This window comes from Rhineura floridana, chromosome 20, assembly GCF_030035675.1.
Source record: "Rhineura floridana isolate rRhiFlo1 chromosome 20, rRhiFlo1.hap2, whole genome shotgun sequence".
Lineage (NCBI taxonomy): Eukaryota > Metazoa > Chordata > Lepidosauria > Squamata > Rhineuridae > Rhineura > Rhineura floridana.
Window position 1 is genome coordinate 12,490,689 of NC_084499.1, and position 20,965 is coordinate 12,511,653.

The 20,965-nt window shown below is 45.7% G+C and overlaps 1 protein-coding gene across 3 annotated transcripts in view; it reads right to left on the minus strand.

Annotated features, from left to right (window-relative positions):
• Positions 1-20,965, minus strand: part of LOC133373926 (collagen alpha-1(I) chain-like) — a 152,371-nt gene that overhangs the window by 12,472 nt on the left and 118,934 nt on the right. For all 3 annotated transcript variants that reach the window (XM_061604349.1, XM_061604347.1, XM_061604350.1), the window contains 14 exons: positions 20,387-20,440; positions 19,068-19,121; positions 18,556-18,609; positions 16,380-16,433; positions 13,564-13,671; positions 12,128-12,181; positions 9,792-9,845; positions 8,462-8,515; positions 6,492-6,545; positions 4,419-4,472; positions 2,251-2,304; positions 1,328-1,381; positions 635-688; positions 450-503 (listed from right to left, as the gene is read on the minus strand). In XM_061604349.1, coding sequence (XP_061460333.1) covers positions 450-503; positions 635-688; positions 1,328-1,381; positions 2,251-2,304; positions 4,419-4,472; positions 6,492-6,545; positions 8,462-8,515; positions 9,792-9,845; positions 12,128-12,181; positions 13,564-13,671; positions 16,380-16,433; positions 18,556-18,609; positions 19,068-19,121; positions 20,387-20,440 — 810 coding nt within the window. The remainder of the gene's footprint in view (positions 1-449; positions 504-634; positions 689-1,327; positions 1,382-2,250; positions 2,305-4,418; positions 4,473-6,491; positions 6,546-8,461; positions 8,516-9,791; positions 9,846-12,127; positions 12,182-13,563; positions 13,672-16,379; positions 16,434-18,555; positions 18,610-19,067; positions 19,122-20,386; positions 20,441-20,965) is intronic.

Below are 20,965 nucleotides of genomic sequence, written 5' to 3' on the forward strand. Positions count from 1 at the left end.
TACAAGTATAAAATGCCTCTTATAAGACTTTTTGCCCAGGCCTTCCCTGATATATAAGATCAAACCCTGTTTGTTTTATTTGCTTCAGTTCCTTGAATTCCTGGTTTTATTTTTAATAAAATGTTTTTATGCTACCTGTGAAGCAATGCTCCCTAATATAATGCACTTTTTAAAGTTCTTTTCAGTAATAGGTGCATTCTTATGCAACCTTTAGCGTAGTATAAAGTTTTCTTGTACATGTTATTATGGCTGGAAAGCTGCATAGCAAAGTTTGGAGAAGTGGGAATTTTGAAGGATGGCTACGTTTTGCTTTCTGTAGTGTTACGGAAAGTGTGAGTTAGATAGATATGCCTTTAAGTGGGAACGGAATCAAAGTTCTCCCCCCAACCCCATTCCTGAGGCAGATAAGTCTTATTTTGGGGGTAGGGAGAGAGAAATAAAACATTTACCTGTTCTCCTTTTGGTCCTGGCTTCCCAGGAATACCCACAGGACCTTGCTTGCCCTGAAAGAGGGAAAAGATAAATCGCTGAGGACTGGATACTTTACCACGTTTATTAATAAACTTCTTAAAATAATTAACAAAAATCAGTTTTTTTTTTTAAAAAAACAACAGCACCAAATCATCATACATACCTGAAAACCATTATCCCCTTGCGGACCAAGGGACCCCATGTGGCCTTTGTCACCCTATAGATGGATGCACACAAAAAAGGGAAAAAGGATTGATGATTCCCAATGATGTAAAAATTACTCCATTAAATTAACCTGTGTTATAGCAGTAACTAAATGAATAGCTTGTGTCAGGGGTAGCCAACACAGTGTCTTCAAGATGTTTTCGGCTAAGACACCCATCAGCCTCAGGCTGCATGGTCAAAGGTCAGCAGTGGAGGGGGATCTATCAGGGCAAGTGGGGCATTGCCCCACTGACCTTGATCTGCCTTCACCAAGCCCTCACTTGCCTTCTTACTTGCAACCAGTCTAAGGGATAGCACTGGCTGTCCATTTCCTCCTCAGTCTCAGCGTTGCCCTTGTAGAACTCAGCAGGGAGGAGGAAGATGGGGACAAAACTAGAATGAGTTGGCTCCGCCTGTTATTTGGCTCTTGCTCTGCCTACTGTTTGGGCTTCCTGAATTCTGCCCCACCACTCTCGATGGGCAGCAGACACCACTGACGGTTAGAGATGATGGGAGCTGTAGCCACACCACCTGGAAAGGCCACCACCTTGGCTGCACTTGGCTTATGCTAATTGCAAATTGCAGACGCATGTTTAGGTGGTACATCAGCAAGCTGCTGCTATCAGCGGAAGTGTTAGCTATCAGCACCCACCTTTTCTCCTGTGAGCCCCTTGGCTCCCTTCACCCCTCTGAGTCCAGGAACCCCCTGTGAATGGAAACCACAAAGAACACAAGTCATTATGGTGCTTCATAGTTGATCGCCCTCCAGACATGCACAGATGGAATTTCCTCCCAGGCAACTGTATAACTGCAATACTTGATGGATTTACTTGTTTGTTTATTTATTTTCTTACATTTACATCCTGTCTTTCTTTCATCAAGGAACCCAAGGTGGCATACATGTGGTCCCCAGGCAGCCTCCAATCCAGGCACTGACCGGACCCACACCTGCTGACCTTCAGCAAAGTGGTGGCCTCATGTGGCTTCAGACCATAGCTTGGGACCATAAGAGCAGCTATGGCTCTGCATATCATTGGCTCTGCCTCCCATTGGCCCCCTTGCCTTCTGCCCTATCAGTCCCCATGGCCACTGCTCTAAGGGGGCAACTCAGCGAGGGCTGAGCATGCTTAGTGGCCATCGAAAGCCAGATCTGTGGTGCACATGTGACAGCAAGAACAGAAACCAGGGTGAGGAGGAATGGAACGGAGTATCTCAGAGGAGGGCATGGCTGGCGGAATCCCTGAACAGTCACACTCCACAGTGCAACATGTTGCAGAATGGAGTATCTCGGAAGATGGCATGGCTGGTGGAATCCCTGAACAGTCACACTCCACAGTGCAACATGTTGTAGAATGGAGTATCTCAGAAGAGGGCATGGCTGGCAGAATCCCTGAACAGTCACACTCCACAGTGCAACATGCTGTAGATTTGGTAATTTTATAAACCTCTGCCAGTGGGTAATGGTTAGATTTTAATGTGGTGAAGGAAGGTTCTGAGCGCCTCTGGGTGAACTGTGGGCTTTTGAACTTGCCGATAACTTAACCCTAAAGAGCCACCCTTGTGATTGATACTCACATAAGGGCCCTGGGGTCCCAGGGGTCCCTTGAGGCCTTGTTCACCCGGAGGGCCCTGGAAGAGAGTAAACAGAAGGAAAATGGCTATGATTATTTGTTCAAGCACAACAGCAGGCCCCTCTCCAGTTATTCCACCAACGTTCGCCAACATGGTGCCATCTTGATCTTTTGGACTACACCTCCCATCATGGCCAGCTAGCGTGGCCAAGAGTCAGGGACAATGGGAGCTGTAGTTCAAAACATCTGGAAAATGCCAGGTTGGGTAAGACTGCATGAAGGCACTAGAGGATCTGGAAGATTAGGACCCAGAACAGGTTTGCAGCCTGATCTGAGGTGGGTCACACCAGTGATGCTACTACCATAGATATATATGCCAAGAATGGGGAAATGGATCTGGCCAGCAGGCAGGATCCTTATATCCCCCCCCCGCCTGTTAGTTGACATATAGGAAGGACCACTCACCTGCTGATCACATGACATCATAGTGATACCAGGTGATCCATTATGCACATGTGGACTGGAATCAAACTGTGTGTGAAGGGGGAGGAGGAATGCCATGGAAGCTCCAATGATCAGCTGACTGACGGGGTTTGCAAAGCACTGTGTGCACGTGTGTACTTAGATTCTGTTTACATTTCAAGATGAATCTATCAAATTTGCACTTTCGGAAATAATATGAGAACCGAAACACAGCCGTCCTTTGAAATTCGCACTGAGTGAAATATTACAATGCAGTTCGCCTGCCGAACAATGTTTACAAAAATTCGTATGTTAGGGGAAGTGTGCATAAAAATGAATATATGAAGATAACATTATCAGATGTTTATATTAGGAGAAATTGCTTGCAAAAATGGGTGCATCAGTCCAAACTGCCCACAAAAATGTGTTTATCAGGAGAAATCCACACTCGAATGCTGGAGAATTTTCATGAGAATGTGCTAATTTACTGCAGAAATGTGGAGAACTGAACGCAAGACTGGAAAAAATGAGAAATTGAGAGAAATGAAACTGACAGATCTTCCGATCCCTAGGGTGCGCGCTCAAAAGACGTAAGGACAAAAGATTCTGCTCACTTCTTGGAAGGAGAATCCACACCACTGAGATCCAGAAAGGTTACAACATTTGGGATTTTTTTAGTTTAGGGAAAAGGCGAGTAAGAGGAGAGACGTGACAGAGGCGTTGTACACGACTTCACATTATGCAGAAAATGGATAGAGAGAAGTTTTTATTAATACTAGAACTCGTGGACATCCAATGCAACTGAATGTGGGAAGATTCAGGATAGACAAAAAAACATACTTCTTCATACAGTCCATAGCTAAACTGTGGAATTTGCTCCCACAAGAGGTAGTGATAGCCACCAACTTGGATGGCTTTAAATGAGGATTAGACAAATTCACAGAGAATAAGACTATCCATGGCTACTAGCCAAGATGGCTATGTTCTCCCTCCACTGTTGGAGGCAGTGTACCTCTGAATCCCAGTTGCTGGTGCTAGAGAATTTTGGAATGAAGGATTTTATGCGTTGGCAAAGGCATATGTGTCAGACTGAATTGTTCATTTGTCCAAAGGATTTTAGATAGAAATTGCTCGGTGCTTGCAAGGCAAAAGGCAGACAAATAGTTTTAGACACACGTGACGGGAGGAAATCAGGGTGCAAGAGACACCGTCTACAACGGATCCAAAGTTACAAAGAATTGTAGCTGACGACAAGTTGTCGAAAAACACACTACCTTTGGGGGTGATGCCCAGGTGTAAGAAGTGACTGCTAGAACCTTTTGTGGTCAAAGAGCATGTGTCAGACCCTCTGGTGACAGGTGCATTTGTGCTGGACCAATAAGATAAGTCTCCCTCGTTGGTGACACCACTGCGGTTTTGGCAAGGGCAATTGGAAAGGATATTTTAAAAGGTGCAGGGGAAACGACTGGGGTCCTGAACAAGCCTGACATGGGGACTCACAGGTAGAAAGCGGTGTTGTTGCGCTCAGGTCCTGTTGCTGGACTTCCCATTGAGGCATCTGGTAGGCCATTGTGGGGACAGGATGCTGGACTCGATGGGCCATTGGCCTGATCGTGGGTAAAGGTGTGTGTGTCTGTATTTACCTCTTGTGATCTGAGAGAACGTGGAGAGATGAGACCTGACAGGACAGCAGGAAAGAGCTTAGCCTACCTTGGGGCCTTTGAAGCCTCTTGGGGGCCTGGGTCCAGCTTTGCCACGCTTGCCCTGGGGAAGGGGGAAAAAAGCAGAAAGGAGTCGGGAGCTCAGGGGCTGACCCCTTTTAGCATTTTAGCATTAACAATAAAAGCATCAACAACATCTATAAAATGTTTAATTCAACATAGGTTCAGGTCACGTCCACACCACACATTTAAAGCCAATTTAAAGCACATGGCTTCACCCACCCACCCCCAAGGATCCTAGGCACTGTGGCTTGTGAAGGGTGCTGGGGATTGTAGCTCTGGGAAAGGTAAACGACAGTTCCTGGGATTCTTTAGCGAAGCCATGTGCTTGACGTGATAGCGTGGATGTGATGACAGAGAACAGAATGCTGGACTAAATGGGCCTTCTTATGTTGTTAAGACACAGATCGCATCTGTTGCCCTGCCCCCTCCACCACGGGCACACAGCACCCTCCCCCCAGAAGGTTGTCCACGAGGGAACATGATCCTTGGGCCAGTGTAGGCTGCTGCCCAATGGGACTGGTGGGGCGGAAGGCAAGGAGCCCTACAGTAGCTGGAGCCAGAGCCATTGACAGGCAAAGCCAGAGCCGGTAACACGCAGAGCCAGCTAACTCTAGTTTTGTCCCCAACCTCCTCCTCCTCCCTGCCAAGTTCTGCAAGAGCAACGCCGAGACGAAGGACGAGGAAGCTAAGAGGCACTGCCACCCCCCTGGACTGGTTGTCAGAAGGCAGACAGGTGGGGACTTGCTGACAGCAGACTGAGGTTGTGCTCCATTCACCCTAACAGACCAGCCTCTACCGTCTCCGGCTGAAAAAGGTCCTTCCCCCCTTTGCTCTGGTTGGTTATTAGTTTGTTGATGTGTTTGTATGGACTTATTGTGCCATTTCTCACCCGCATTCTGAAGTGGCACAAACCCGTGTGGCTCTTAACCTCTTCTTAACGGGGAATGATCATAGCTCAGTGGCCGGGCATCTGCTATGCAGACAGGAAGTCTCACGTTCAGTCCTTGGCATCTCCAAGTAGACCCCCCTGTCTGAAACCCGGCAGAGCTGCTGCCAGTCAGTGTAGACAGTACTGAGCTAGACAGACTAGTAGTCTGTCTCGGTATAAGGTAGCTTACTATGCTGATTTCTCATAGGCCAAGCAGTCTCTTATGGAAAAGCATAATTTATTATTGTTACCATTTTTGCATGCCACCCCAATCTCCGAGCGGTGAGAGATCTCCAGGGGCCCCTGTGCTTGCGCAGGGTTTGGTTTCCTTGGAAAGAAGGTCAGCGGAGACTGTGGTGTCTTTATGAAATATGGTTGGTTTGTTTACACACGTTCCAACTTGAGCTTACGACGGAGGGGCTCAAAGCATCAGCAGTCCAATAGATCTTGCTTTTCCATCAAGCTTACAGGAGGCATCCTAAAGCCATGGTGCAGGGAGCCGGCCTCTCTGTGTCTCCAGTTCCCAGCCTTACCTCAGACCAACTAAAAACACAAGCCTTTCTGTGGTCCCAGGAGGGAAGGGCTCTCCTGAAGAGTTTCAATAACAATAGGATCTCCTTGGCCCACTTGCCAGTTAATGGGCACTTGACAGACCCATTTGCCCACCTGGCCACTCTGTTAGATTAACAAAGGAGAGTCATCTGACCAGCAGAGCAGGGTTCTCAGCTGCAGAGCCCACCTCCAGGTACAGGGTTCCAAATCAGAGGCTGGAAGGGGACTTATAGAAATCATCCACTTCAATTTCCCAAACCCATAACATTATTATTATTATTTAAATTTATATCCCTTCCTCCCAGAAGAAGCCCAGGGCAGCAAAGGACAAAACAATAAAAAACACCTTAAAAGAAAATACCTTACAAACATCTTAAAAATAAATTTTAAAAAAGCTCTAAAAACATCTTAAAAAGCAATTCCAACACAGATGCAGACCGGGATAAGGTCTCTACTTAAAAGGCTTGTTGAAAGAGGAAGATCTTCAGTAGGCACCGAAAAGATAACAGAGACGGCACCTGTCTAATGTTTAAGGAGAGGAAATTCCAAAGGGCAGGTGCCACAACAACAATTTCTTACCCTTCTGCCTGGATTGCCAGGGAATCCTAGACTCCCAGCACGCCCAGACTGCCCCTAAGAGAAGAGAGAATAAGATGGAGACAAAAAATGAAGACTGACATTGCCTTTGCAGAGCAGTATGCTAGCCTGGACACAACTTTGCAACCATATTTAATTCATCATATCTTTGTCTCTTTTCCCATGGCAAGCTTTGGGGCATGGGTAGGGGTTTCCGGGGTCGCAGACCCATTATTTGGGAGGAGGGTCCCAGCCAGGTCTGTATGTATGAGCCAATCAGCATGAAAAGGAAGCATGTTAGCCACTGAGAAGAGTCATTGTCCTTTCATGCTAATTGGAACCAACCAGAGTGAAAGGAGGTGAGTAGCCAAGAAGAAGACTCTTCTCAGTAGCTAACACACAGCCCCTCCTTTCATGCTGACTGGCTCCTAGGGACATCTGTTGTAATGGAATGTGGACTCCTGAGGTGACAGGGAGATCAAGGGAGATGAGGGAAAGGGGGGCGTGGCTGTGATAGGGCATGGCATGACTGTCATGAAGGGACCATGCACTTCTGAATTTGCCACTACACTACTGCGCATGGGGAGCTTTCTCCAGCTTCTTTAAAAAACAGGAATTTTAAAAATTTCATTCCATGTATGAGTCACTCCCCATAAAACACCTCGAAGTGATTTCATAGTCAGTGTCAACAATGAAAAAACAGTCCTGTCTATAAAAACAATTTAAAACAATTCCATATAAGGGCATGTCCATTTTTTTCATTTTATATCTCTATTGACTTATTGTATTTTTGTATTTGCCTTTATTGCTGTTTCATTGTGTTTCTTTGTTTTTATTGATCTGTTCACTGCTTTGGGGCCTTGGGGCCAAAACGTGGTATATAAACAAACCAATGAATGAATGTGTATACGAGCAATTAAAAAAAAAATCATATCATTAAAACAATTTCATATCCAATGCAGATACACACTGGGATAAAGATAATTTGAATAGAGAAAAGCTAGGACCACATTTGCACCATACATTTAATGGACTACGATACTACTTTAAACAGACATGGCTTCTTCCCCAAAGAATCCTGGGAACTGTCATTTGTTCAGGGCACTGACAGTTGTTCGGAGACCCCTTGCCCCCCTCCCAGAGTTACAATCCCCAGAGTTCTTTGGGAGGAAGAATTTACTGTAGCTCTGTGAAGGGAACAGGGGTCTCCGAACAACTCTCAGCACTCTTAACAAACTCCCAGATCAACCCCCCAGATCAATTTTATAAAGCATAACACTTTTTTTTTTCATTTTCAAAACTTTCTTTTTTCCACTGAAACTTCTAGTCAAGCATATGCCTACAGAGTCCACAATGAGGAACAAGTAATCAGGTGTAGGGAACCTTTGGCCCTCCGCATGTTGCTGAACTACAACTCCCGTCAGCCCCAGCAAGCATGGCCAATAGCCAGGGATGGTGGGAGTTGTAGTTCAGCAACATCTGGAGGGCCAAAGGTTCCCCATACTTGAAGGAGATAGTCTTAGTCATGCTTGCCAGAGCTATACATTTGCTTTTAAAGAGATTAATCAAGTTTGCAAGTAATGCAAAAGAAAGAAAATTCCATACACAAAAATAAAAAGTAAAAAAACCCTCCTTAATAGTTCAATTCTCATACATTTAACTCCTATGCATTTGTATAAGTGTATAGTAAATTGACTTACTCGTGCCTGGTTGGTAGTGGTATTGTAACTGTTACTGGCTACGTACACATCATACATTTGAAGCATGCACCCCCCCCAAATCCTGGGAACTGTAGTTTGTTAAGGGTGCTGGGAACTGTAGTTCTGTGAGGGGTAAAATGCACTTCCCAGAATTCATGGGGGAGAGAAATGTGCTTTAAATGTATGGTGTGTACGCAGCCATAATGTTATGGCTTATATAGAAATAGAAGAATAACATTTTTAAAAAAATAAAAGTTGGTAGGTAAATAATACCTTTTCTCCTTTACGTCCTTTCTGACCATCCATACCTGGCAGGCCTTGAGGTCCCTAAAACACATATACAGAGAGAGAGAGAAGGAGAGACAGGGAGAGAGACAGAGAGAGAGAAACTGGGATAACAGAAACTCTTTTTGTCATACTTTCCTTCCTACCTCCCACCCCGGGTCCCCAATGATCCTGAGAACTATAGGAAGAAAAAATGGATATTTTAAAAAAAGCCTTAACACACACATATTTTCAAGGTAGATTACAGAAAGCAGAACAGCAGCAAGCCAATATACATACACAATCAATGTAGAGAATAATGCTTATTTCCAAATAGCTTAGTAAACAAGTTAGATTGATAAATATCGGTTTAACAAATATAAAAATGGACTGCCTTCAAGTTGCTCCCGACTTATGGCAACCCTATGAATAGGGTTTTCATGGTAAGCGGTATTCAGAGGTGGTTCACCATTGCCTTCCTCTGAGGCTGAAAGGCAGTCACAGAATCATAGAATAGTAGAGTTGGAAGGGGCCTATAAGGCCATCAAGTCCAACCCCCTGCTCAATGCAGTGACTGGCCCAAGGTCACCCAGTGAGCTTCATGGCTGTGTGGGGATTCAAACCCTGGTCTCCCAGGTCCTAGTCCAACACTCTAACCACAACACCACACTGGCTCTCTGAACAAATATAATACATATATAAATAGAGAAATATGTAGATTACACATTTCTAGCCTCTTTAAAACGGCACACTAAGGTGCTTGCTCTGTCCTAAAAGAGTATAAGATTTCTATGGTTTCTGAATGTCTCCTAATAAGAAATATGAATTTATTTATCCCTTACTGTTCCAGTATAGTATAAACAAGTTCCATTTTCCAATAAAGTCGTCTTCTATTTGCCTGCCTGATAGGCAAAGCCAACTAATCCCAGTTTTGCCCCCACCCTCCAGAGAGGCTGAGGAGGTGGCAGCTGATAGCTGGGACCACGCCCCTGGACAGATTTTAAGTAAGAAGGCAGGTTGGGGCTGGCTGAGGTCAGACTGAGCTTGGTGGAGCAGTGCTCCACTCACTCTAATGGACTAGCCCCATTGCCCAAAATGCTCCGGGGCACCCCAATTTGACCCAATGCACACCACTAAAAATATGGGGGGGATTATGCAGTTTAAAAAAATCATCCTGACTGATTCTTCACAGAACGTATAGTTTCAACCAAGATGTGGGGATTCTGTTAAAGTGTGCTGGCTGTTTCAAGGGTGCAGGGGAACTCTGGAGGGCGAAACGATGGAAGAAGCTGAAAATGCAATGATAAACAATCTAGATTCCAACGAGATTTAACTGTACCTGTTGGCCTGATTCCCCTGGTGATCCTGGATCTCCTTTCTTGCCCAGGGAGCCCTAAAAAGAAGAATGAATGAATGAAAAAAAATATACACACATGCATATACATACACAGTGAATTAATATCTGTCTGAAACCCTGGAGAGCCCCTGCTGGTCAGAGTAGACAGTACTGAGCTAGATGGACCAATGGCTTGACTCAGCATAAGGCAGCTTCCTCTGTTCCTATAAATCTAATTGAGAGGTGTGGAAGAGCCAAGCTACCTGTTTGTGCAGGTCTAGCTTGGAGACTGTTCCTTACATGGCAATCTTATACTCGCTTACCTGGGAGCCAGCCCGAGCGACCTCAACGGGGATTACTCCTGCACAGACATCCATAGAATAGTGCTGCAAGATTTCTTTCCAGGGCTGGCTGCTCTTACTGAGACAGTCCTAAGAACTTAAGAAGAGTCTGGCTGCTCAATCAGGCCAGGGGCCCATCTAGTCCAGCATCCTATTCCTGCCATGGCCAAACATGGCTTGGGACCACAATACCGGATGGAACACCTCTCCCGACATGAACCCACCCGTACATTACGTTCAACAACCAAGGCCCTCCTCCGGGTGCCTACTCCGAGGAACGCTGGGAGGATGGCAACAAGGGAGAGGGCTTTCTCAGTGGTGGCCCCCAAATTATGGAATGATCTCCCTGATGAGGTGAGCCTCGCGCCAACACTGTTACCTTTTGGCGCCAAGTTAAGACTTTCCTTTTCTCCCAGGCATTTTCGCATGTGTTTTTAAATTTGTATATTTGTTTTTAATGTTTTAATTGTTGTAAACCGCCCAGAGAGCTTCAGCTATGGGGTGGTATACAAATGTAATAAATAAATAGATGGCATAGATGGGATAGAGGTGAGAGGTGAGAGGTGAGAGGTGAGAGGTGAGAGGTGAGAGGTGAGAGGTGAGAGGTGAGAGGTGAGAGGTGAGAGGTGAGAGGTGAGAGGTGAGAGGTGAGAGGTGAGAGGTGAGAGGTGAGAGGTGAGAGGTGAGAGGTGAGAGGTGAGAGGTGAGAGGTGAGAGGTGAGAGGTGAGAGGTGAGAGGTGAGAGGTGAGAGGTGAGAGATAGGTGAGAGGTGAGAGGTGAGAGGTGAGAGATAGGTGAGAGGTGAGAGGTGAGAGGATAGAGGATAGAGGATAGAGGATAGATAGTGGATAGATAGTGGATAGATGGATAGATGGATGACGGACGGACGGACAGACGGACAGACGGACGGACGGACGGACAGACGGACAGACGGACAGACGGACAGACGGACAGACGGACAGACGGACAGACGGACAGACGGACAGACGGACAGACGGACAGACGGACAGACGGACAGACGGACAGACGGACAGACGGACAGACGGACAGACGGACAGACGGACAGACGGACAGACGGACAGATAAACAAACCAGATGCCCACAGGAATCCTGCAAGCAAGATCAGAGCACAACAGCGCTCTCCCCCCTTGAGATTTACAGCGCGCATGTGATCCCTTCTGCCAACGTGATCCGGTCCAGGGCTAGATTTTTTGTGTGGATTTTATTGCTTAAAAAGAAAAAAAACCACAATGGCATAAAATAAAGGTCCAGGGCTAGATGAACAGGAACGCTGAGTACCTTTTGGGTGCTGGCCTTCAGCCAGTCTGGAAAACCTAACTGTGCATAACTACCGGGCATTGGCTGATGCATAAAGCATACCCACTCTGACCTGTTCCCTTTCCTCCTTTCTTTTTTGTAATCTCTATATTTTCTAAGATGTTGGGCAGAGGCGGTGCCGAGCTTCGAGTGACCTTTGGTGCCATTTCCCCAGTGGCTCCCTCTCCTCTCTTTACTTGACTTTGCAGTTGGGAGGTGATGCGGCAGCAGCAGCAGCAACAAGCAGTCTGATTGGCAAGCACTCCTGATGACGCTTAGCATTTTAAATCTCCCCACTATGTCTCTGGGTCCTGGTGTGGTGTCACTGCAATGTTGGTCCCTCAGAGGCATTGTGTGAAGTTGCACAACGCAGTGAGCGAGTGCTAATCATAGCTATTTGTGCACTAGCACTCAGAAAAGGCTCCACCTTTCTGGGACAGCGGCAGAGCATGCAGTGGACCCTCCTGAGGCCTTGAGCCACTGGCAACTGCCCAATGATGCCAACTGTTGACGCCTGGACTGGAGCAGGCCTCTCCGGGGCACGGAACATCTGCCTATGAAATTTGTCAAAGACCGGACCCCATACCCCCAACATGCGCACTTAGAGAGATCCGTTCCATCTTAATCCTCTCCCCACCGCCCCCCAATGCTTAAAAAAAGAGCAAGGAAAACCCACTCACCTCAATACCAGCTAGCCCTGGCTCACCGGTTTGACCAGGGCCCCCAGAATCACCCTGAAAAGCAAAGGGAGAGAAGACAAACATGTCAAATGGATGCTTTGCTAAAGAAAGAAAAAGTACAACTGACTGGAAGCGTGCAACAATTAGATTCCACTCTTTGTACACAGTTACAAGATGCACAGCCTATTCTAGATGCACAGGGCTATCAATGGCTACTAGCCGTGATGGCTGTGCTCTGCCACCCTAGTCAGAGGCAGCATGCTTCTGAAAACCAGTTGCCGGAAGCCTCAGGAGGGGAGAGTGTTCTTGCACTCGGGTCCTGCTTGCGGGCTTCTCCCAGGCACCTGGTTGGCCACTGTGAGAACAGGATGCTGGACTAGATGGGCCACTGGCCTGATCCAGCAGGCTCTTCTTATGTTCTTATGTTCTATCAATCCTGCCTCATTCCATCGCTTGCGTAGACCAGGCCATCTAGAACAGATCAATGGCTACTAGCCACAATAGCTATGTTCTACCTCCACTGTTGGAGGCAGTATGCTTTTGGAAAGCAGCTGCTGGGAATCACAGATAGCGAGAGAGCTATTGTGCTCTGGTTCTGCTTGCCGGCTTCCTGTGGCCACTGTGAGAACAGGATGCTGGACTAGATGGGCCTTTGGCTTGATCCAGCAGAAACGTTCTTAAGATATAACCAAGCAGATTCTGCTTTCTTTGTGCAATCCATGCTTTTCAAAGACAAGGTTCAGCCCTGAAATTTAAAGTAAAAATGGAATGCCTTTGAGCATGCTAAAATTGCATTTTGTCTCTCTGCTGAACGTAGTTCTACATATCTGGGTGTAGTCTTCCAAGATGTGAACCTTGGTGGGTCTCTTTTTAGACCGCTGCCCAAATATGGATCCAAGAATTGTTCAAAAGGGTTTTGGAAGTGAGATGGCTGTTACATACCTCCACCTCCCTAACCAGAAAATTGAGGCAGTGCTGAAGGACTTAGGGTTTGATTTTTGGATGAGAGAACGTTGGAAGTTTAGGCTGCATTGTTGGGTTTATTGACAAATAACACAAACAAAGCCTAGTGGAAGCACATAGGTAGTATAGCTACTAAATCTGCCCTGAGGATTCTAAGAGAACGAATGTTTCCCTTTGTCCCAAAGCTGCACCCTCAGTTTCAGTTAACTCTAGCAAAAACAGCTCAGTCTCTGTCTTTTACCTCTTTTGGAGTCCAAATTCACACCGCAAACCTCTTTCCAAATAGTTGATGTGGCCCAATCCCACCTTGAATGGCATCTTCCAAAGGCTGGAGAAAGATGCCCTGCTATCAAAGAACGGTACGGTTCTTTTGTTCAAGATTCAAACCATTTGTCATTTGCCCATTAATAGTGTAAGGTCCGTACACTGTAACCAAGATTCAGCAACATTATCACCGAACAGCTAGAAGGTACCTGCTGGCCAGCCTCTCCTTTCTTGCCTGCGTCTCCCTTTGATCCTTCAGGGCCATCAAAACTCCGGAGACCTTGAACTCCCTTGGTACCCACAGGGCCCGCTGTACCCTAGAGAGTACAAATAAGAGACCACAAACATTTGGGCATTTCTTTCTGAAACTGGCATCATGCTGTACATAGAAAGAACAGTGAGAAAAATGGCTCCTCCCCCCCAGCGCACGTATGCGCGTGGACACGCACACCTTTGAGTGATGAGAACCTGGTTTCCTTTGGAATATGGTCACTGCAGGATTACTGGCTCTTTATAATATTGGTGTTTTATTTACAAATACACAGGCTGAGCATAAATGGAGGACAGCACTGAACAGCCCAACAGATAACCTAATGTTTGCTGCTCCCACATCAGACCTCCTAGGCTAGTGGTTCTCAAACCTTTTTGGTTCGTGGCACAGTGTAAAACATATAAAAATTTTCTAGTGCACTTCGTGTACAAAATTAAAAATATATTAATATATTTTAAACTATGAATAAAAATAACTTAATAATAATATGCTTTCATAATATTCGCAGCACACCAGCCACCTCTTGTGGCGCACCAGTGTGCCTCGGCACACCGTTTGAGAATCACTGTTCTAGGCAAACAATCAGCTAGTGGAACGTAAGATTCTTGCAGAGCACAATCTCAATTCTGACTCTTCTCTTTGACGCTTAACTGCTTCTTCTTCATGCAGATTCCGAGCTTACATTAGCCCCAGCTTTTGAAATTTGGGAGGAAAAAGAGGCATCCCCTTTAGATATTTGCTTGTCAGTAATAAGGATTTTTATTGGCATATACAGATGGCATACCAATACAGTTGCTATTCATTTATTTTATTTATGTATTTAAAATATTTCTATCCTGCCCTTCTACCCTACAATAGGGCACTCAGGGCGGCTTACAATAAAATCGAGCATGTACATAATAAAATTGTACACAATAAAAATCACAAAAACATTAAAACACATAAAATGCAATTAAAATACATAAATAATATATATACATACACACGGACATACACACATATATGCATATATAGGGAATAGTACTGAAGGGACTACTGAGGTAAAAATTAATATAGAAGACATAAAATCAGGGCTCTACCTTCAGTTCCAAGTTACTGAGACTGAATCTGTCAAGATTTTGACAAAAAATTGTCAACAAATATGGAAAATAACACAATGGCCCACAGACTGGAAGCGTTCAGTATACATTCCAACCCCAAAGAAAGGGGATTCCAGGGAATGCAGTAATTATTGAACTATTGCCTTAATATCCCATGCAAGTAAAGTAATGCTCAAGATTCTACAATAAAGGCTCTTACCATATATGGAGAGAGAAATGCCAGACGCCCAAGCTGGATTTAGAAAGAGAAGAGGTACCAGAGATCATATCGCAAACATACTTTGGATAATGGAACGGACCAAGGCATTTCAGAAGGAAATCACCCTGTGCTTTCTAGATTACAGCAAAGTCTTTGACTGTGTAGATCATGGAAAACTATGGAATGCTTTAAAAGAAATGGGGGTGCCACAGCATCTGATTGTCCTGATGCACAACCTATACTCTGGACAAGAGGCTACTGTAAGGACAGAATATGGAGAAACAGATTGGTTCCCCATCGGAAAGCGTGTGAAATAGGGATGTATTTTATCACCCTATTTGTTTAATCTATATGCAGAATATATCATACAGAAAGCGGGATTGGACAAAGATGAAGGAGATGTAAAAATTGGAGGGAGAAATATCAATAATTTAAGATATGCAGACGATACCATACTACTAGCAGAAACCAGTAATGATTTGAAATGAATGCTGATGAAAGTTAAAGAGGAAGGCGCAAAAGCAGGACTACAGCTGGATGTCAAGAAGACTAAAGTAATGACAACATAAGATTTATGTAACTTTAAAGTTGGCAATGAGGACGTTGAACTTGTCAAGGATTATCAATACCTTGGCACAGCCATTAACCAAAATGGAGACAATAGTCAAGAAATCACTGCACACTAAAGTCAGGATCATTCAGACCATGGTATTCCTGATCTCTATGTATGGATGTGAAAGTTGGACAGTGAAAAAAGAGGATAAGAGAAAAAATCAACTCATTTGAAATGTGGTGTTGGAGGAGAGCTTTGCACATACCATGGACCGCAAAAAAGACAAATAATTGGGTGTTAGAATAAATTAAACCAGAACTATTATTACAAGCTAAAATGATGTAACTGAGGTTATCATACTTTGGACACATAATGAGAAGACACGATTCACTAGAAAAGACAATAATGCTTGGAAAAACAGAAGGGAGTAGAAAAAGAGGAAGGCCAAACAAGAGATGGATTGATTCCTTAAAGGAAGCTACAGACCTGAACTTACAAGATCTGTACAGGGTGGTTCATGACAGATGCTATTGGAGGTTGCTGATTCATAGGTTCGCCGTAAGTCGAAATTGACTTGAAGGCACATAACAACAATAAAGATTCTGCAGGCCAGGCTACTCAGGAGGAAGGGAGCACGTGTACATATCTACCTGGATCAGGGCCTGGCTGAGAGGCAGGCAGGGGTGGAGCTTCCAGTTCCTATATAGCAGTGGTGGTGGCCCTGCGACCCTCCAGATGTTGATGGACTACAACTCCCATCATCCTTGACCACTGACCGCATTGGCTGGGCCTGATGGGAGCAGGAGTCCGACAGCATCTCCAAGTTCCCCACCCCAGCTATATAAGCTGTCAGTCTCCCTGGGCTTTGCCTTCCTGAAGCAGGGAAATAGGGAAGTACTTACAGAAGGGCCTGGCTTGCCCTGGTCTCCTTTCCTCCCAGCTTCTCCTGGGAAGCCCTGAAATAAACAAATACACGATTTCATATTAGTATTTCATTTGCACAACGCTCGTGCATTATTTGGTACTAATGCTTGTGACGAATCTTGTATGGTAGGTCAGTATTCTGATCTGCATGTTGCAGGCAATGAGGTTAGCAGAGGATGGCTGCAGTTTCAGCAGCAGTTCATATCTGGTGGGCCGGTGAAGGGATTTAAGGGAAGGGCTGTAGCTCAGTGGTAGAGCAACTGCTTTGCATGCCGAAGGTCCCGGGTTCAATTTCTGGAGCCTCCAGGTAGGCCTAGGAGAACATCCTGTCTGAATCTCTGCTGCCAGTCAGTGCCAACAGTACTGAGCTAGATGGGACCAATGGTTTGACTCACTATCAAAGCAGCTTCCTTGTGATCCTATTTTATTCAGCTCTTTTTTTAAGAGTCATGAGGACTGGAAACTTACATTATTATTTTTTGGGAAGTACAATCGCTCAGTGATAAGACACCCACTTCCCAGGCCAAAGATCCCAGGTTCAGTTCCCCTCCATCTGCTAGCCTGTTGTCTGAAACTCTGGAGAGCCACTGCCAGCCAGTACAGACAATATTGAACTAGATGGAACCATGGCCTGATTTGGTATAGGGCAGCTTTCTCCATTCCGAAGAAGAACATCTGCCTACTGCCAGAGTCCTTCCTTCTTTCAGAGGATTGCTGGGAGCGACATGATACCACTGACAGCTAGGGATGGACGAATTATCAGTTTAAGTTTCTCATTTTTTCCACTCTTATGTTCAGGTCTCCACATTTCTCCATCAATCATCATCATCATCAATCACAAAAATTTGTCTGCATTTATCTCTGCTAATACACAAAATTTCTCTGTGTGCAATATTGCCTTACAGAATGCATTTTTGTGTGATGTTTCATCTATGTTTGTCATGACCCCAGAGTTCAGCAGCAATCTGGACTCTGAGTCAGAGGCTGCAAAGTCACCAACTAAGGAGTCAGACCAGGTGCAAGGTCCAGAGCCTGTTGTTGGAAATAGGAGAACTCTGGGCCTGAGTTTAAGGAACATGAGCCCCCCAAAGAAACTTCCGTATCTATAGGGCCAGAGCCCTGGACCCTCACAGGCACCTTCCCCTGAGGAACCAAATGCCTCCAACCTTAATAGTCCAGGGCATAGGGAGTGTACCAGGAGGTAGGTTATGGAATGGAGTATGGGAGTGCCCATCTTCAGGCCAGAGGCTCTAAAGCAGGGGCAGGGAACCTTTTTGGCTCCACGGGCCCAATCCTCGTCAGGATCTGCCTAGCGAGCCAAATGGGACAGGTGCGTGGGTCTGCCCACCTGTCAAAGCGCATGATGCTATTATGACATCACATGACTGGCAGGCAGGTGGGGCACACCCATCTGCCCAAATCCCTTGCACTTCCCTTTTTAATTCTCTGCAATAGGGGACTTAAAGTGTGAGGGGGTAATTCGGAAATGCCTCTTCCAAGTCTTCCCCCTCCACCTTTAAGTCCCTGATCACAAAGACTGCAAAGGGAAATGCTGGGAGACTTGGAAAAGGCTTTAAGACAGCCACTGCTCTGCTGACCCGATGAAAGCGCAGGAGCTGTCTTAGAGCCTTTGCAAAAGCCCCTTTGTAGATGATCCCACATGCAAACTGCTTTAAAGGGCGGTTTTGCACAGGGATTTGATTGGCCAAGCAGGTGGAGGTTTTGCACCCCTGCTCTAAAGTATGGAGCCTGGGAGTGGTAATTTGGGAACAGATGCTTAAAAGGGCAGTCTGTTCTCAACCTTTGCCGGATCATGTTGCTCACTCAGAGCTATCCATGGTCCTGAAGCTTCTGACAAATATCTGCATTTCTGCACACTGTCCCCTAATAGATGCATTTTTTACACCTTGTTGAGTTAGACAACTACCCTGCAAAAATGGTGAAATGGGATTTCTGAAAGATAGCTGCATTTTGCATTTGCAGATGGCTTCCAGTAAGTCTCAGTCAGGTAGGTTTAAATGCAAACCAGACCCTAACCCTATTGACAGTACCTGGTATTGCAGATCTATCATTCTCATGGCAACAAGATCTGCCTATGCATCGTTTTGAGATATAAAGAGGAAAATATTTGGATGTTGAGTATCCTGCTCTTACCATCATCCCAGTAGCACCACTTGGTCCAATCACACCATGAGGTCCTGGATTTCCCTGAGAGGAAAGAAGAATTGTGAGAGTTGCAGTGGAGTGCAGAAATAACTGGTCTGTTAAGACTGGTAGCTGAAAGAATAAAGGCGGCTTTTTAATACAAAGAGATAACAAAGCAGTCATGTGGCTTCCACTCAGGGGGCCATTGCTAACTAACTGAGAACAAAGACAAGAAGAGAAGGAAGGAAGGGAAGGAGCAAAGCCTGCAAAAGCAACAAACTCTTTAGAGGAGGAATCGGCAGAGGGAAGAATGGATTGCCTTTCTGTCTATCACTCTTGTAACAAACATGCGTTGGCACTTTACTCTCAGCACAGCTAAAGTTATGATATTAATACTCGGCATGCATACCCACAAACACTTCTTCCAAAGTGATAAAACATTATTCTTATTCCATATCCCATACTATAATAGTACAGTCACGGCAGACAGGGATTGTTTCTCTCAGATATTAATCTGGTACCTTCATCCCTTCGGGACCATCCAGTCCAGGAGGTCCCCGGACTCCAGTTTCACCCTGCAAAGCCAAAAAAGAGGAGAGGTCACCCGCAAGATGCATTTCTCTGCCTAACTTCTGTATTTGCCCAGACCCTTTGCTCAGGATCCCGGTGTTGGGCACGTTCACCTTAAGCCATTGTTTATTTTGGCTTAATGTGACTTGTCAATAAGGCCATGGTGTATTGATATTTGGAAGCTGTCTTGGGCGGGTTTTTACTATAAATGTTTATCACAAATAAATATTTAGGCTTTTAGCCTAAATATCTACAGCAAATAACAAACATCAGCACTCTGACTGGAAGCATTTCTCCACGGGGATTCCTTGGACTCTAGCGTGGGGAGCAGGGCCGGATTAAGCTGAGGAGGGCCCCTAGGCTGATTGGTGTTTGGGGCCCCTATCCCCACGCTTCACCTACCTTTCCGTTGTTTTTTTGCGGCGTGCAGGTTTGCCATCAATCAAGATGGCGGCAGAGGTTTCCCTAAGGAGTTGAAGCCTCTGCTGCCATCTTTGTTGATGGCAGCAACTCCTGTGTGTAGCACGCATGCGTGCCATCAGCCAAGATGGCGGTAGAGGCTTCAGCCCCTTAAGGAAACCTTGGCCGCCATCTTTATTGATGGCAAACCTGCACGCCGCAAAAAAACGGAAAGGTAGGTAAAGCAGGGGGATAGTGGGGGGAAGGCGGCCCACGGATGCTTCCACAGATCGTGGAAGGAGAGCAGAGGGCCCCCTGTAGCTCCAGTGGCCCTCGTGTCAGTGGCCCTCGTCCCAGTGCCCCACGGGCCCCCAAGAGCTCCAGGCCCCTAGGCTTCAGCCTACTAAGCCTAATGGATAATCTGGCCCTGCCGGGGAGCCTTAGCCCTTGGGGGCAAATGCCAAATGTGGCTCTCTAGGCTTCTCTGTCTGGCCCCCGGGATTCTTCCCAGGCCATGCCTCTTTGTCTGGACCAGTCCCCTCACCAGCCCTGCTCTGTGCCCTCAAGTTATTCTGGGTACCTTGAGCATGTCCTTGAACTGTGATAATACCTCTTGTTCTCCTGATGCTAGTTGGAGAGTTGAATGTGTGTGCTTATGTCCACGTACAAATGTGCATGCGTGCACAGAAACCTATGACTTTCGCAGAGTTGGAAGGAAGCCTACTGTAGAAAGGTATGATTCCCATCCATTGCTCTGCCCTCTTTTGCCTGTGGTCCCACCCACCACTGGCATATGGTCCCTGGAAGGCTGGCTCAGGGAGATATTACTTTGGGTAACCTCTATGAGCCCAGTGCTATGAAACATGACTACCTGTGATCCTCTGGCTCCTTCGGGTCCTGCTATTCCAGCCATGCCTGCTTGGCCCTTTATGGAAAAAACGGATGAGAAAAGAAAAGGGGGAATTTATTTGATTATGGATGAATCTGCGCTAGCTGCTGAAAAATCCTGCCCCACTAGAAAAATCCTATGCAACAGCAGCAATGGTTCTGAGGCACATGACAGTGCCATCTAATGGCAGGGACATCCTCATAAGGTTTCCACTTAGCGCAGATGAAAATTCATCATCATCATTATTATTATTTCTATCCTGCCAAGGAGCCCAGGACAGCAGACCCATAATAAAACACGAAAAACATATATAAAACATCTTAAAATCAACACAGCTTTAAAAAAAAATCATACAAAGAAAACACATTTAAAAACATCTTAAAAAACAAAACATTTTTTTAAAAAAAACACCTTTAAAAACAATACCAGTGTAGATGCAGAAAGGCTTGTTGAAAGAGGAAGGTTTTCAGCAGGAGCCAAAAAGACAATAGAGATGGCGCCTGTTTAATATTTAAGAGGAGGGAATTCCAAAGGGTAGGTGCCATCACACTATAGGCCTGA